The 17,025-nt window shown below is 40.5% G+C and overlaps 1 protein-coding gene across 9 annotated transcripts in view; it reads left to right on the top strand.

Moving 5' to 3' along the window:
* The window catches only part of LRP6 (LDL receptor related protein 6), a 120,648-nt gene extending 103,915 nt beyond the window's left edge, over positions 1-16,733 (top strand). For 5 of the 9 annotated variants that reach the window (XM_064517187.1, XM_064517191.1, XM_064517195.1 and 2 more), the window contains 8 exons: positions 3,046-3,255; positions 5,143-5,268; positions 6,661-6,921; positions 8,597-8,707; positions 10,568-10,798; positions 12,021-12,157; positions 13,312-13,409; positions 15,232-16,733. In XM_064517187.1, the coding sequence (XP_064373257.1) occupies positions 3,046-3,255; positions 5,143-5,268; positions 6,661-6,921; positions 8,597-8,707; positions 10,568-10,798; positions 12,021-12,157; positions 13,312-13,409; positions 15,232-15,523 (1,466 nt within the window). In that variant the 3' untranslated portion in view covers positions 15,524-16,733. The remainder of the gene's footprint in view (positions 1-3,045; positions 3,256-5,142; positions 5,269-6,660; positions 6,922-8,596; positions 8,708-10,567; positions 10,799-12,020; positions 12,158-13,311; positions 13,410-15,231) is intronic. The other 4 variants (XM_064517188.1, XM_064517192.1, XM_064517189.1 and 1 more) reach the window with 3 other exon arrangements.
* The last annotated feature ends 292 nt before the right edge of the window (positions 16,734-17,025 follow it).

Below are 17,025 nucleotides of genomic sequence, written 5' to 3'. Positions count from 1 at the left end.
CAAGATCGTAATTTTCTTCAGTGATACGCATGGCATGTCACTGGAAGATTCAAGATCCCTAATGAACTGTAACCTCCTAACTCTTTGCTCTTTTAAAACACAGGACTTATGTTGCATTTCTGAATTGATATCCCACCTGATACGGTGGGATGTTCTAGGCTGGCCCATATCCAAGATCTGCATGAGTCGACTGAAAGGCAGCAGAGTGCTTGTCTTTTGTGTCTGTTTTTGGCAAAAAAATTAGTACACCAGAGAAGGAGATAGGTATAAATTCTAATTCAGTCATTTTTAATGATTCTGCTTTGAAAAGAATACAGCTGTTGGATCTCATGTGTTGTGTAGTAAAAGCTCACCATTCTTTCCATGACCATGAAGAAAAATCTCTCCAAAACCTTTCTTGCTTTTTGGCTTTTGCACTGCAAATAGATTGCTGTAATTGCCACGATAAATTGCTAACTGCTGAGATGCATTCCTGTGCTTAGGAATGCTTATTAATAGGCTCTTTCACTGGCAAAGTAATTTTTCTGCATGTTAGCTTCTTGAAAACATGCACTGTCTCTTGCTTCTGGCCCGTGTAGATGCTACTACCCGTAAAGAGGAGAGGTAAATGCCTTTCATATGATGCAGTCGTTCTCTTCCTCCCTGCCCTTTCAGCCATGCAGTTAGGACCCAGTTAGATTGTCCAAATGGGAGATCCTGTTGCAGCTAACCAGATTCTTCACATGATTAAGGGGTTGTTTATGAAAAGATGACTGGAATTAGCTCCTTACCATGGAAACTATTTGGAAATTAGTTGTTCTATTCCAGAATAATTAGTGTGATTTGGAAATGTCTAATGGTTCTGGAATTAAGTCATTTTTATTTGGAAATAGAATGTGCTATGTGTGTGTCCTGATTTTTTTGTTTGTTTGTTTTTAAGCCTTTTTGTAAAAGGTACTGCTGGAAAGAGAATGGTGATGTCAGGGGACAAAGCTCCTCTCAGTGACATTTCCCTTTCATGTGCAATTCCCAGTAAAAGAGACTAGCACCCTGATGAGCCAGCTTCAGATTTTACTGTTGGTTCATTGAAAGAGAAATTTCAGTGTCTTGATTTAGTCAGAAATAGCTACACTTGGTCACAAATATTAAAAGAAAGATGAAGATATTAAGGGAGTGAAAATTTTAAGCATCCGAGCTTTATGGGGAGTACTGCAAAATGGCATGCTGATTGACATGGGCATGGCAGAGCAGGGCATGTACAGATTCCATTTGGGTAGGTCAAGGTCTTAGTTTAAAGTATATCCCTTTCTCTTGTGTCATCTTCACATATCCTCCTACTCCCGCCTTAGCTTTTCTTCTCAAGAGGCAGGTAGCTGTTTCTTACCTTTTCTCTGTAAGGTGAGTCATGTTCACTGGATTTAAAAGACCACTGCAGTTGTTTAGTTTGACTTACATTGCTCAGTCTGTTAATTTCTACATCAGTCTGGATATAGCCTCCTTGAGAATCCATCAACATCTTTTCCGAATCAGATCATTGTTGTTGTTACTCCAGATTGCTGGATGAGAGCCCAGTCTAGCTGAGGATTAAAATTTGAATTTCCATGTTCTGCTTTAGATGCTACACCTGCTGAATGTTGGGAAGGCTACTTAATTTCTGAGCTTTTTATGCATTTCATATAAAGGAGCTAAATAAATTTTTCTTAGCTAAATTTGTTTATAAATCATAATCACTGGCATACTGTTGATTAAAGTTCTCAACAAGCCAGAAATTGATATTGCTTTTAATCAAAATGGAGGAATAGAACCTGCTCAAATTGTAAAATGATAAAATAGATGCATCTTTCTGTCCCATAACAGTATCTTGTGCAGGTATGGTAGAGACATGGTATAATTTTTTTGAGGTGCTCAGTTGTACAAGTACATTTTTACAGGGCAAACTACCTTTTGGAGATTTTATTGTGGAAGAACATATGTAAAGCTATTGCTTGCTATAGTAAAAGTAAAAATAAGCAAAGCAGTGATCTCAGATGTATGAAATACCAGGACTTGTGTGTAAATTTTCAGGCTGTGGCCTAATTTTAGACTTTGTGACATTGTTTCAGCATTTCAAAATTGGAGCAGAATCCTTATGTTTGTGACTAATTTTATGTTCTGATAAAGTGATAAAGTTAATTGAATATTTGGCTGTTATGACCATATTATGTCATGCAAAATAAAACATGGATAAAACTCCATTTTTGTGCTCTTAGGTTTTTGAATAACATTTTATTTTTGCATACAAGTTATGGACTCTTCGCTAATCCCTAATGATAGCTCTAGAACAGATATAGACTGTCTTTTTTGTGTATGTGCAGTGTTAATTGTGAGATCTGGCAATAGATCTTGACAATATTTGATGCTAGTTGATCTATCATAAAAGTCAGCAAGTATTCTTCAGAGGTGTAAGACTAAGTTCTCTTCACTGATACTGTTGATTGCTAAAGGAATTAAGGAAAATAAGTCTTCACTAGGAGGAAAGGAGTGTTCCCTGTTTAGCATGAAAAACTTAGTGAAGTGAATGCAGTTGAAATAAAATATGGGAAGTCAAGTGTTTACTGTAGTCTCATAATTCATGTGAAAAGTACTCACTTCTTTGTCTCCATTAGGATTTTATCTTGTATTGGTTAACTCAAACTAGTAATGCATCTTCTTATTCCCCATGGTATGCCAAGACCAAGGAACTGATTTCTCCAAAAGAGGATAGAATGAAAATACTGATTGTCACCATATTGATAAAAGACCTGATAGTCTTATGACAGTTGACACCTCCAGTCCAGATGCTTCTAAAATACAGCAAATGTGTTTGGAGCACAAAAACCATCCTCTTGATTAAAGTAGAAAAAAAATTGATCACATGGCTGTGAAATGTTCATTTTATATAAGAGGGCCCAGGATTACTTCTGTTTTTGCACTAGGCTACTAGTGCAAAAGTAGTAGAAAAGTGTAGTAGAAAGTAGTGATATAAGAAGTGTAGACAATGTTTGTGTTAGTATCCAGCTAAGTTAAACCACTCTTTCCCTTCTGCAGGTGCCAACCGAATTGTTTTGGAAGACTCTAATATATTGCAGCCTGTGGGACTAACTGTATTTGAAAACTGGCTGTATTGGATTGACAAGCAACAGCAGATGATTGAAAAGATTGATATGACTGGTCGAGAAGGACGTACAAAGGTCCAAGCTCGTATTGCACAACTCAGTGACATTCATGCTGTTAAAGAGCTCAACATTCAGGAATACAGTAAGTGCAGTCCCCGTCTGCATGGGAGAGCAGTGCCCATGGGGCTAGAGGTAGGGAGCGGCCAAAAAGAGAGGAAGACTGTTTTTCTTTGCCACTGTTCGCCAGCAGCACAGGTCCAAGTGGCCAACAGTTCATATCATTTTGTGTCTATTGGGCTGCTTGGGTGGAATTAAATTTGTTTACCTAGTGCACTTGGCAATGGATAGGAAATCTATAACACACTCAGCATCACATGTCGCCATAGAGACACCTGGAATTTGAGTGCATATAGGCACAGTGGAAATGCCCTCTTGTCCCTGCTAGAGGATTTTCTGGGTTATGCCTGTGGCACGGTACTGATGTGAAGTAGCAAAGCTGCCACTAGTAGATGTTTACTCTGTTTAGACAAGCACAGCTTAAGGCCTCTCACTGGCGGTAAAGGCTTCAAAGGACAGGCCACCCTGGCTGCACAGCCTTGAAGGCAAAGTGAAACATTTGTTAGTGGCCAGTTGTATTGAAAGTAAATGGCAAAAGAGCAACATTGCGCTGTATGAAGGTAATGTGTGGTAAACAACCATTTGTGTTTGACAAGTCTAGCGATAGCTGTCCATCTCCACGGGCATTTTGCTGTTGGCATGGGGCCGATCCTATTCTCATCAGGCATCCAAGGAGTCTCGCCATCAATACCTCTCGATAGCAAGGGGGATCGAAGCCTGTCCAATTTCACACCAGTCGATAGTCATCGATATCCATTGGCATCGAGAATATCGCTGCCGAAGGATATCGATGCCTATCGATAGGCAGCGGGAGCTGCCGATCTCGAGAGGCATGCAGGGCTTCCGGGCTGTGGGCCATGTTGCTCTTGGCAGGCCCCGAGGCCTATGGACATTGACTGTTTTTGGGATGGAGAGTCCTTCTGGAGCTCTGATTTCCAGAGGCATCGTGCAGCAAAGACACGCAGAGAGAGCGAGCCCTCTCACTCTGCCTCAGAAGCTGTCGATGTCGACAGCTCCGTAGCCAGGGGGAGGCCTCGAGAGTGAGAGACGTGCCTAACTCTCGATGCCTAGCGATAAAGACTTTTAAAAGTTTTCTCTGTACCAGGATATAGCTTTTCTTTTTTTTTTTTCTTTTTTTTTTTTTTTTCCTTCTGTTCTTTGAAATGATTGGGAGCTGGATGTTTAAAACAACAGAGCTGCAGAAATAGGCCTGGTTACTAGGCTGTGGTGCATGCCTTGGAGAAATATGTAGAAAAACGTCTGGGGATATTTAATTAAAGCATCAGTGCAGACTACTACTAGTTTTGTTTGCTATTAGTCTCAGTAAATCTGTCAGGAGTTCTAAAAGTATGTTGTCCTTATTTAACATTAAAATGAAGAGACATATTTATCTAGAGCATGTTAGTTTGAGTTTTGGAGACAGTATGAAAGCTTCAGAATTTATAAATTAGAAAAGCTGACTTTTTAAATGATCTTTGGTAGCGAAAATGAAGTGTAGAATCTGAGGCATCTTTTCTGATTGTTATTGCTGCTATTATTGCTGTAGAACTAATTCCACCACACCCAAGAAGCAAACGCTCTGAGTTTTGTTCACTGTTTTAGAAGACCACATTGCATGATTCTCACAGTGTTTCAGATCACAGATAATTATTGATGTGTGTGAAGGAAAAAATATGCTCTCTTTCAGAGCTGCTTCTGCTAATGGCTGTCCCCGGTGGGAAGGGAGTCATAAAAGGGACTCTGAAAGGTCTGAAAAGATGTGGGGTTTCTTGTCAGTGAGCTTACCAAGTTCACTGAATGCATTTTGAAAAAGTAAAAGGAAACACAACTCCCCAGATTCTCATTTCCTTACCCCCAGCATTGGACACATGTGATTGCAATTGTACTATCTGTCTTATTTTTAAAATCACAGGGCAGCATCCTTGTTCTCAAGACAACGGTGGTTGCTCACACATTTGCATTGTGAAAGGCGACGGCACCACACGCTGCTCGTGCCCAGTCCACCTCGTTCTGCTGCAGGATGAGTTGTCCTGTGGAGGTAAGTCCTTCCCAGTCTCTGTTTCACCAAGCTCTCTGCTTCTGATTAGGTCTCCATGTGAGCCGTGTGCTCCTGTCTTTAGGGACAGCTCCTGAGCAGAAAGCATGTGACAGTGTACCAGATGATGTAACATGCTTTTACATGTTTATCTCTTTGACTCCCCCCTGAACTACGTCTGTAAGTACTGATAATGAATAAGAGATGAGGAAAATTTCAGTAGTTAAATAAGGACTTCCATTCACCCTTTCTACTTAAGAGCACTGAATTGTTTCAATTTGATTTTCTTTAATTGTATCTGTGTTGCTGTCTGTATTACTCTCTCTGTTCTCCTTTTCCAAATAGTGGTAGCTTCTCGTGTTTGGGGATGTTCCTCCATTTGATTATTCTTTGCTTTGCTCCTAAAATCACCCTGTGTGTGCCTTTCTGAACTGCAGTCCCAGAAGGAGTAATTAGAGAGAAGCAGAAGTTGCCTCCTCCGTGGTGATACAGCCACTGCAGTGTACACCCTGGTGGCTCCGCGGGTGGGGATGAAATGAGGGAGAGGAGAGGCGCTTTGGTGCTTGGGTCTCTGTGCCACCAGGCTGAATGGGTTTATTATGCAATCTTCTCGCCATCAAGGCGATGTGTGGTCTCACAATGGAACAAGAGCTAACATAATCCAGATATTTTCTCAGAGCAAGTTGAGTACCAGACCAAAAAGGGGGAGGAGGAATGGGGGATATGAGTTTTAAAAAAAAAAGGGGGGGCAAGGATGAGGGGAAATTCCACACTTACTTACTACATGAGATTAACAGTTACTGTAGTAAATGTTAAATAACAGCTAACAGCTGTGTTGAGATAGCGGGAGTTGACTAGATGGAACAGGTTTTCTGTCATTTTAAAAGAATTTTGACTGAACGGAGTTTTTGAGGGCACATAACTAGACATTGAGTCACTATGCATCCATCTGCAGCACATTACATCCTTCTAATGTTTTCTATACAATTATTGTTGAACATTAAAAGGAAAGTGAGCCATCAGTTGTGTATGCAGTTGTACTGCGGGAAAGGGGGAGGAGCAGAAAAGCATGTTGACTTTAAATGACGACCACTGAAGACTACTGCAGCCCAAGAGAAAGGTGTTACAAGGCTGAAATGAGGAGGGAGTAAAAGAATTGTGCATGTTTCTACGTCCTGTTATTCTTTGTGCACTGAGAGCCGATTGCCATGAGCTTGCATCAGTCACATGGAGCTCAAGAACGGCTCCAATGACCGCGGAGGGCACGGGAGTGGAAGTTACCTTGTGACGTGGCACATCCGTCAGGCAGCCAAGCTCTTCTTGTCCTTACCTGTCCTGATCTGCTGTTTGTTCACCTTGATTTTTTATTTCTGTCTGTTTGCTTGATTTTTAAAGAACCACCAACATGCTCCCCTCAGCAGTTCACCTGTTTCACAGGTGAGATTGACTGCATCCCCGTGGCCTGGCGCTGTGACGGTTTCACCGAATGCGAAGACCACAGCGATGAAAAAAACTGCCCCGTGTGCTCAGATGCCCAATTCCAGTGTGAAAGTGGACAGTGCATTGACAGTGCCCTCCAGTGCAATGGAGAAGCAAACTGCCAGGACAACTCAGATGAGAAAAACTGTGAAGGTACAGAGGAGCTTTCAAAGTATGGTGAGAATAGAGCTGGCCAGGGGAGACTATGGTAGATACTGAAGTTATTGCTGAGGGTAGGATTTGGAAGGATTTGAGGTTCTGCGGGTTTTGTCACTGGTCCATTGAATTGGAAATAATTTCACAGCTCCGTACTTGTGTTTCTCCACCTGTAAAATGGAGATAATGCTGAACAGTGGCTGAAGCTCTGTTTGTGAAAAGTACCATTAAAAGTTTTGTTAAGTTTTTAGCCTATAAAAACCTGTCAACTTTGGAGTGAATTACAAAGTGGAGCAAATTCTTGTCATAGTTGTTTGAATATCTTATACTGAATAAAGGTCTTGGGATTATTTTATCATACCTGAATAAAATGAAGTTAAGGTTATATGAAAGTGGGAATGAGAGACAGATGAGATTACTGAAGACCTCTTCCTCCTGTAGACTGCAGTGAGAGAGAGCATTCGAGCCGTAGTTATGGAGGGAAGTGCCATTGCGAACACACTGAGAGTTATATTCTTTTAATTTTGGAAAAATCAGGCTATACTGGTAGAGCCTGAGCTACCCCATCACTATATTAAGAGACGCATCAGCAACCTCTCCCTTCTTTTCTCTACTGCACAAGTAGTAGGGAATTGTAGGGATGCCTCTTCTGCTTTATCATTTTGGTACATTTTCTTTCTTTGAAGGGACTGTATAAGAGTCTAAATCAAGATTGAATTTCCTTCCAGAGGAGGTGCTCCAGCTCAAACAAAAACATACAGGCTGGTGCAGAAATCCCTGTGTGATAAACAAGGATCATTAGCCAGATGGGATGCTAACATCTGAAAATATGTTGTGCAAGCTAGCTTCCCAGTTGCCATCTAGTGACCAGAGATATCAGAACGGAGGCTGTTTGTCACCTTCAAAGTGATTTTGTTATTCAGAGCATTCAAGTTGATTACAGATCACAAAAGCCTTAAAGTTTAACTTCTTAATTCAACTGAAGTCAGAAGTAATTTCTGGATTTAGGTGAAACAGGAGGCAAAAATATGTGTAAACAGCAGCAGCCAGCACCTTGCCTGCAGCACCTTTTTTCCCAAAGTAGTAGTTTATTTTGTGAGTGTACTGGCAAAGCTCCAGTCTTCTTTTCTGTCTTTCATTTCAGTTTTAAAACATTATGTCAAGTGAAATATATTGTTCCATGATCAAGGAGTTTTCTGGTTTACAGGAAGAGCACAAGGGCATTGAGAAATCACATTTGTCTGTCTTAAACAATTTTATATTCATGACTTGGCAGATTTATTTTTAATAACTTAACTCTTCTCTTATACTACAGTAAATGTTTAGAGCTGGGGTTTCTTATAATAATTTGGTAAAAAACACATTCTGGAATAAGTGCCTGTGGTCTCAGTGGCCTTCTGCTTCTGAGTTATTCTAGCCAAGGTAACTTTACCTGGTAGTGTCTTTATTGTAAATAGGCAATAAGGATGAGGTTCCCACTGCAATACCTTCTCCAGAACTTTAGATCACATTTTTGCATGCTTGGCATGAGGGACCCTTATGTGCCACTGCCTGCTTCAAGAAATGAAGCTAGCAGCGGACTGAACTCTCCAAGATGCTCCTGTTTATATGCCTTGGTGACTTGTTTTCTTAATCATTTTAAAGAGTAGAAATCTTTGATACTGAGTCTTGGTATGGGGGGGGTTTCTCTCTCCAGTGCTTTGTTTAAGCGATCAGTTCCGCTGTGCCAGCGGGCAGTGTATTGGGAAAAGCAAGAAATGTGATCACAACCTGGACTGCAGTGACAGCTCAGATGAGCAAGGATGCTGTAAGTGTGAAACCTGAGACTAGCGACTTGATTGCAGTATTTGAAATTTGTTTGTTTCTTTCTCAGTGAGTTAGATTTTACTCTACCAACTGGGCCAAACTATTTGTTCCCAAAATGGGTGCTCCTGTTCTTACCTGCTATCATGCAGCTAACGCACAAGGCAGTGGACTGTGAATAGGAAAAGTATCTAGTACTCTTAATGAATCGCCTCGGAGGCAGAGCATGCTTGTAATTTTTCCACTTACATTTTTAAACACTTAAATAAAAGATTTGTTTTACTACAATCTGTTTGTATGCCAAAATGGCACAGTATTAAGAATTTTTCTAGCAGCATGAGGCTTTCATACAACCGCTTTGCTTCATGGTTTTCTCATCCAGAGAATTAATAGCAGGTGCTTTTAGAATCAGAAGGGCACACTGTTTACAGAATAAACCTTCTAAAATTTCCTGTGTGTCTTGAAAAGATGTAATTTTGAGTTTGATTTATGATTTGTAACATGTGATATTCCCTACATTGAAATCTCCAGGGTTCTGCAAGAAAACCACTGCCTTTAAAATTCCAGCCTTAAAGTTCATTTTCACTGTTCGTGCTTTAAGAGAAATTGTAAATGGTGATATCTCTTCTCATGTTGGAGATTCACATACCACAGATGACATGCGCATAAACTAACACAACTTAAAAATGCAAAGCCAGAGCTGACCCCCTGATTTTAAGGAGTAACAGGAGATGCTCTCTTATACTATCAAGTTGTTAGGAGATATTATCACAGACCTCTATAGTTATCTTTATTTTAGCTTGCATGGTTTTTGTTTATGTGACAGAGGATGGAAAATTAGCCCACCTGGAGTAAGACTTCAGTTATCACTGTCCTTCTTCCAATATGATCAGAAGTCTGTTTGTTCATTTCTCTAGACTGTGACAGGATGGTTAAAGTGTGGATTTGGTGTTCAGGAAAAAGGAAATGTGTTGAGTAAAAGACTTTCAGTAATGGATAAGATGTAAAACACTGCCTAGAACAGGAAAATACTTTAAAGTCTGCTTTTCTTGTCACATTCATGAGGGCACAGGCAGGGGGTTGTCAGTTACTCCCAGAAATGTCATTGCTTGGGATTGGTATTGTAGGGAAAGCCACTCGTTTTGACTGTTGTGACTAATCATACAGGTTCCTCATACGGATGACACCTCTAAGACTGATGCTCAAATACATCTGTAACCATCCATGTGGGTCAGATGCAGAGTGGGTTAGGTAGGTTTGTAAATACCAGCAGGCCCAAAATTCATCACTGATGCTTCATCTCTACTGTTCAACAGAAGTGAATGTTACAGTCTGAATTATAGATCCCTAAATAACTGAGGAAAGGGAGTGCTGATCTGTTACACAGAGTGATAACCTAGGCGCTTATGTGATTTAGGTCAAACATGAAAAGTAGTTGCTCTCTTTAATGACAAGAAAAAGCATAATTGGAGTCCCCAGCACAGTGCCATCCAGAGTCATAGCTAAAGGTCCTGTTCACTCAGTTCAGAGGTTAGCCCTGCCTGTCAGCATGCATCAAGTTCAGGACCTGGTTCCTCAGACCTCCTACACGTGCACATGCAGCACATATCCTGGTATATGTGATTCAAAATCCTCTGTGCATTTGTGGAGCTCCTCATGTGCACAGATGGTGCTCGTGGCCTTTCAGAGCCTTCAAACAGACCTGTCCCAGTGCCTGTTTGTTCCTGCCACATATTGGTTTGAAAGCTGCCTACAGAAGTGGAGCTTTCATTTTTCCTCTGTGGAAAGGTGTCACAAAAACTGATGTTGGTACATGAAGTTGTTAGGTTAGCCTCTACAATATGATTTTCCTTTTTCCTTTCAGACGCGACGGAGGAGCCTGCACCACAGCCCAACAATACGATAGGCTCCATCATTGGTGTGATCCTTACCGTTTTTGTGGTTGGAGCAATGTACTTCATCTGCCAGAGAGTGCTGTGCCCACGCATGAAGGGCGATGGGGAAACTATGACCAACGATTATGTGGTGCACGGACCAGCCTCTGTGCCTCTTGGTTATGTGCCTCACCCAAGCTCTTTGTCAGGGTCTCTTCCTGGTGAGTAAACGGCATGTTCCTTCTCCTGCTCTTTGGCACCAAGTGATTGTAGCTCAGCGTATTGTGCATGCATAGACAGTAGATATCTGTTCCAGAGGCATAATTCTTGACATCAAGTTTTTGGAAGGCTAGAACATGAAGGCTTGTAGCCATCCTCCATTATAATTGTCAACTGCTATTATACTCATAACTCATGCCATCTGCAAGCACATAGATCCTTAGCTGAATCATAAGCTCAAGTAGATACACATACTATGGGAGTTTTCTTCTTTTCTTACTGAAGAAGCCTCTTTTTGGTCTATTATAATAGCAACAACAAAGTGTCATGACAGTACAGAGTAAAGTAAGACAAAAAGAAGATTTATATTCATGGGATTTTAGACAAAATGTAATTACTCTCATCTGATTTACAGACAGGACTTGTATGCTTGTGGAACTTCTTGTAAAGTCTAATGATCAGCAACAATTGTGGTCTCAGTTTATTTCATTTGATGATAATGTACAATATTGCACTTAATTTATATGCATTGCTTCTGTATATAGTGATTGAGTATGTATTCTATACTGTGGCTTTGGATCCAGCAGGTTCCAGTTAGAACATACAGGTTCTGTGTGCCCATTATAGGGTTAAAATAATGCACCAAATTTCTTGGTTTTCTCTAATAACCTGCTTTCATAAGAAGGTCTTTGGGCAGAATTTTTGCCATTATTTGGAGCACAGTTGCATGCCTCTGTTTCCCACTTGGACTCTCTGCCAGCATGCTTCAGTCCAGTTGCAAAAGCTTACTTACAGGGTGGAAATGAAAGAACAAACCCATTCTTCTGTTGCACACATTTCAGTTCCTTAGTTGAGGTGGTCAGAGGCACTTTCATGTTTTATTCTGAGGCATAGAAATAGTGCCCAAATGCCTGTGCTATCGAGTCTTTTCCAGCCGTTCAAGTGAAAGGAATCTATTTGTCTTCACGCAGCTTTAGTGTAGCCCAGTGCCAAGTCTGTGGTTCAGTAGCTGATATACAAAATGAACATGTTTATCCACTGATCATCTTCATTCCAGTTCTCCATCAAGGAGTGCTGAATTTGCTCTTAATACTGAAAGGATTAATTTCAGGAGTTACGTATTACTGCTGTTATACTCTGGACTTTTTTTTTTTAACTTTCTTTTCTCTGTGTTTGCTTCCAAGATTTGAATACTGACATACAGAAATCTTTGTTCTTCTTTAGGGATGTCTCGAGGTAAATCTGTGATCAGCTCCCTCAGCATTATGGGGGGGAGCAGTGGGCCACCCTATGACAGGGCCCATGTCACTGGAGCCTCTTCCAGTAGTTCTTCAAGCACCAAAGGCACTTACTTTCCTCCAGTAAGTCATTCTGTTATTCATAGACCTTGAATAGCTTTCAGTGGAGTGCCAGCACCTTTCTGGGGATAATTAATTGACAGATGAATGTTTTGTTTCAGATTTCTAACCTAATAAATCTGTCTGAATATGGAGTAAGTGATTTTGAAGGGGAAGGGAGAGGGGATTGTATTTTTCCAAAGCAGCATAGGAATTTTCTGCTAATTCTTAAGTTTTAGAGAGCTCATTGCCAGAAAAAGATATTAGATTGAATGTCTGGGGAGAAGAAAAAGTCTCTATAAATGTTGAGCAGCACTGGCAGAGCGAACTCCTTTCATTATGCTCTGCCATGTGCCTCTGGAGGTAAGGCTATATGGTTCATTCTGTATAACCCTTTTAAAGGAATTAATTTTAATATTTTTGTCATATCACAGAGTAAACAACTGTCTTGTAACTCCATAGCACTCCCCTAGTCACAGACCATGAGCGTGCTGAGCTAGATGCTATATAGAGTTGGTACCAGTTCTAAAGGGCTCCCTATCTCTTGAATTTTAGCATGAGTTGTTGTTGTTTTAGGTATTTTTATATGAAATATACCAAGCCACTATCAAGCATTAATGAGTTACATGGTCAGTCAGAGCAGGCCAAACTTTTAAACTATTTTCAGTTCTTAGAGTCAGCTCTTCATTTATATTTTTAAATCACTCTAATCAAAATACTGTTTGTACAGTAAGAGTACGACTGTATAGGGAACAAATGTTTGCATTGGACAGCAAACTGCAGATACTGTAAACAGGATAATACTTAGGGACTACAAGCTAGTAGGGGCAGACATCTGCCAGTTCGCCTAGGGCAGTAGTATCCCTAGTGACAATCTAATATTGGACAGCCAGCTTCGGCTTCACTTTTCAATACTGGATACGTCAAAATATCAACAGCAGTCAGCATTTTTTAGAAGAGCTTAGTAATAGTTTCAATGGGAATGGGAACAACAGGGCTTTCTAGGGAGGTGTCTGTTAAAAAGTTGGGGAATAAACAGCAGAAAAATCCTGTTTTTTGAGAGGGGCCAGGCATGCGGTTCTGAGGTGAAGGTTCCTATTCAACAGGATTAAAAAGAAAGTCTATAAAACTGATGTTCTTTTAATTCTCACTTTTTTACTGTGGCTCTTTTTTCTTAGATTTTGAACCCACCACCATCACCAGCTACTGAACGTTCACATTATACCATGGAATTTGGTTATTCTTCAAACAGCCCATCCACTCATAGATCCTACAGGTAATTATTGTTGCAATAGCCTCCATCAGGACAAAAGCAGTTACTGTAGAAATGCAGAATAAAGACAGTCTCTGCTCCATAAGAATTATAATCAAAAGCCCCAATTCTGCAAGTACTTAAACAAGTGCTCAAATTGGATCACTTGTATCATGTCACTGAAGCATGTGTGGAAGTGCAGCACTGTTGAGGCAAATCATGCAGTAAGGGGGTTTGTGGTACACCTCTCGGGCAAATTGCATTAGGGGGAATAACAGCATTCACTTTCGTCACAAAGTTATCTATATGCCAAAAAGAATTGTTATCATGATGATTTTATGAGACAAAATTATTTAGCCTGGAATGAGCCCTGCGTTGTTTTAAGTCTCTGCCATAAACAATTTGTTATATAATTATCAGGAATGATATGCATACAGCAAGAGGAGGAGAGCTGGGAATATAAAAGCTACTATTTCAGAAGTAACATTAATATTATGGCCTAGATAAAACATAGAAATTCTGATTTGATATATTTAGGATTAATCTCTAAAACACGTTGTTAACCCTCTGCTTATTTTCTCTCTGGCAAATATTTATGGACATATAGGCTTTATCCCTGTATTATCTGAATGCATCTTTCTCATCTTCCCTCTGAAATTTAGTTACCGTTTTATTATTTATTTAACTGTTTACCAAAACATAAAGGAAAAGAGACCTACTACCCAGGGGTGTAAAGGTCCCCTCCCATACCGCTAGTAGATCTGGTCAATGCAAGGAGGTAGCTGTATTTGTCTATTGAAAGAAATGCCTCCCTAACACAGAGCCTTTGGGGTTTTGGGATAATGAGGTCTCTGGGGCTGAAAAGACATCTCTTCTCCATTAACAGAAAATATGGTCTCTGTTGTGCAGAAGGTCAGACCAGATGTTTATAATGGTCCCTTCCAGCCATATGAAAAATCCTTAAAAATGGCTCGTAATTTTGTAATGAAATAAAGCCAGATCTTGGCACCAGCATGAATCACGCTGATCACTGGTTAGCTGTGTGACTTTGAATAGTATTAATGGTATTAAGGCCGTAGTATGGGAATTAATGGTTTCAGACTGCTCCCCCACCCAAAAATAAACTCTGTTTTTGCTGCTCCTGATCTCCAGTCCTTCATAACATTCTGACTTGCATATAGAGGAGCTGCATCCCACCAACCCCCAGCTGCTGGTTTTGGGGGATGGCAACTGCAGCTACCAACCACCTTCCTTTCTAATTTGTTTTCTTTACATTATCTCGGGCTCATTTTAAAAATGCTTTCTGGTAGCAGCCATTGCAAATCCCATCCCAGCTGCATTCTGGTAGGTGCTTCTCCTGCCTGCTATGAATGTGTCCAGTGATTTTTCTCCCTCTCCCTCTTGTTCCTTCTTGATGTTTCTCTCAGCTTGAAAGTTAGTATCCATAAACTGGGTAATGGAAACAGAGCATCTACTCCATATAATTGTGCCGCAGCTGGGTTTCTCCACTGTGCCCTGCCCACCGCACTCTCTTGGAGGCACCTTTTCCTGCCTCAGCTGGAGCCTTAAGGGCTCTGTTGTCTGTCGATAATGAGTACAAGAATGCCTTAGTTACTGTAGCTTGATGGGGGCTCTCATGCGAAGGTGGGCTGTCTGCAAGGGGCTTCAAATTTGCTGTTTGTCCAAGAAAGAGGAGCAAGATGCTCTGCATCTGCTGCAGTGGGGTTGACCTGCTGCACATTTCTGCCTTCACTTACCTGCAGCTTGGCTTGTTCGTGGGCACATCGCCCGAGCTGTGCGGTCTTTCTCTACGCTGACGCCTCTCCCCTTAATGTCCCTGCCACAGCTACAGGCCTTACAGCTACCGGCATTTTGCGCCCCCCACAACGCCCTGCAGCACAGATGTCTGCGACAGCGACTATGCGCCCAGCCGGCGGGTGGCCGCTGCCACGGCCAAGGGATACACCAGCGACCTGAACTACGACTCGGAGCCGGTCCCTCCGCCGCCAACACCGCGCAGCCAGTACCTGTCAGCGGAGGAGAACTATGAAAGCTGTCCACCCTCACCGTACACGGAGCGGAGCTACTCTCACCACCTCTACCCGCCACCGCCGTCCCCCTGCACCGACTCCTCGTGAGGGCCAGCCCCCCCTTCCATTACCTGCCTCCGCCACCAAAGTGTAAATATAAAATGTTCTGCTGGGGAGGGGGGAGGGAGCCCTCGATGAAGTAGGACAGTGTACAGATAAATGTTATTAAATGGGGTGGAGGAATACTGGAGATATTTGTACAGAAGAGGAGAAAAAGAATATTTATATATTTTCTTAAACAGCAACTGCTGCTTGTGCCATAAGAAGAAAAATTTTGTATAAAAAAAGAAAGACCCAGACATTTGTACAAAAAGTTTTTATTTTTGCAAATGGAACACAAAAACATGCCTTAATCCAGTGAAGTGACTGAGCACATAAGGAAATGGAAGGACCAGGAGGTGTCACTTGTCCAACGAGGTGAGATGTGGGGTTTATCAATACCAAAAATGTTTAAAGTAATTAATAATAAAGAAGTCCGTCTCAGAGCAGCATACCATAGATACTTGGAAGTAGCCAAATAACCTCCACGTTAACTACGGAGGGCCAGCAACTAAAGCTAAACTTGAAGAAAATGCAGTCAGGACAGATATTAACCTTACTCAAAGGGCTTTATGTTTTCTACTGGAATACAGCAATCGTAGTAGTGAATCCAGAAAAATAATCACACACTTTTTAAAATTAATACACCTCTGTTTGTTCTTAATGCATTTACAAAACTGCACCATTCTGAGCTCTCCTTGCTTCTGGGATTTCAGTGATTTCATGGGGTATATTTTAAAATTTGCTTTTATTATTCTATAGCTTTTCCTATCCTTTCTACATCCTTTCTTCCTTTCTGTGTCACTTTAAATCATAATATCCTTATTTAAAGTACTGCTAGAACTGGGCTGCTGTAAATTCTTCTTCTTTTTTTTTTTTTTTTCTAATTAGCCTTGCCATACAGTGAGTGTCATGCTATACTTCACTTTCTTCATTTTGCCAACAGTAGGATTCTGTTTTGTACCAGGTCAGTGTGATTTTCACGTGATTGACAAGGGTAATATGCATATACCTGAGTGATTTCTAGTCCCTTTAAAAAAAAAAAAATATTTTGAGCTAGTGCCCACAAATGTCAAATATTTTTATACCACATATAATATAGACAGCATATTTATAAACTATAAATTTAACCATGGATTGTTAGTTTTACTGTAAATGAATAATATATCCTTGCAGTACTTTCAGTGTATATTGATATCACAGTATACAAATCATATATATATATATATATATATATATATATATATATATATATATATATATATATATATATATATATATATATATATAAAAAACATATATATATATATAAAATATATTATTTTTCCTAGTAAGGAAGCATTTAACTTTGTCAGTGGAGCAACTCTCCATACGAAATATATATTTTTTTTCATTGGAAGGGTTTCCTTTGTTGTATTAACTGCTCATGATTTCTGTTAGGCAAAGCCAGTTTTCTCAGTATGATTTCAACATACCTCCTCTTTTGCATGGTGTGAGTTTAATACCTTAAT

This window comes from Dromaius novaehollandiae, chromosome 1 (genome assembly GCF_036370855.1).
Source record: "Dromaius novaehollandiae isolate bDroNov1 chromosome 1, bDroNov1.hap1, whole genome shotgun sequence".
NCBI classification, from domain to species: domain Eukaryota; kingdom Metazoa; phylum Chordata; class Aves; order Casuariiformes; family Dromaiidae; genus Dromaius; species Dromaius novaehollandiae.
Note: the sequence above shows the minus strand (reverse complement) of the source record. Positions and strands in the feature narration are given on the sequence as shown.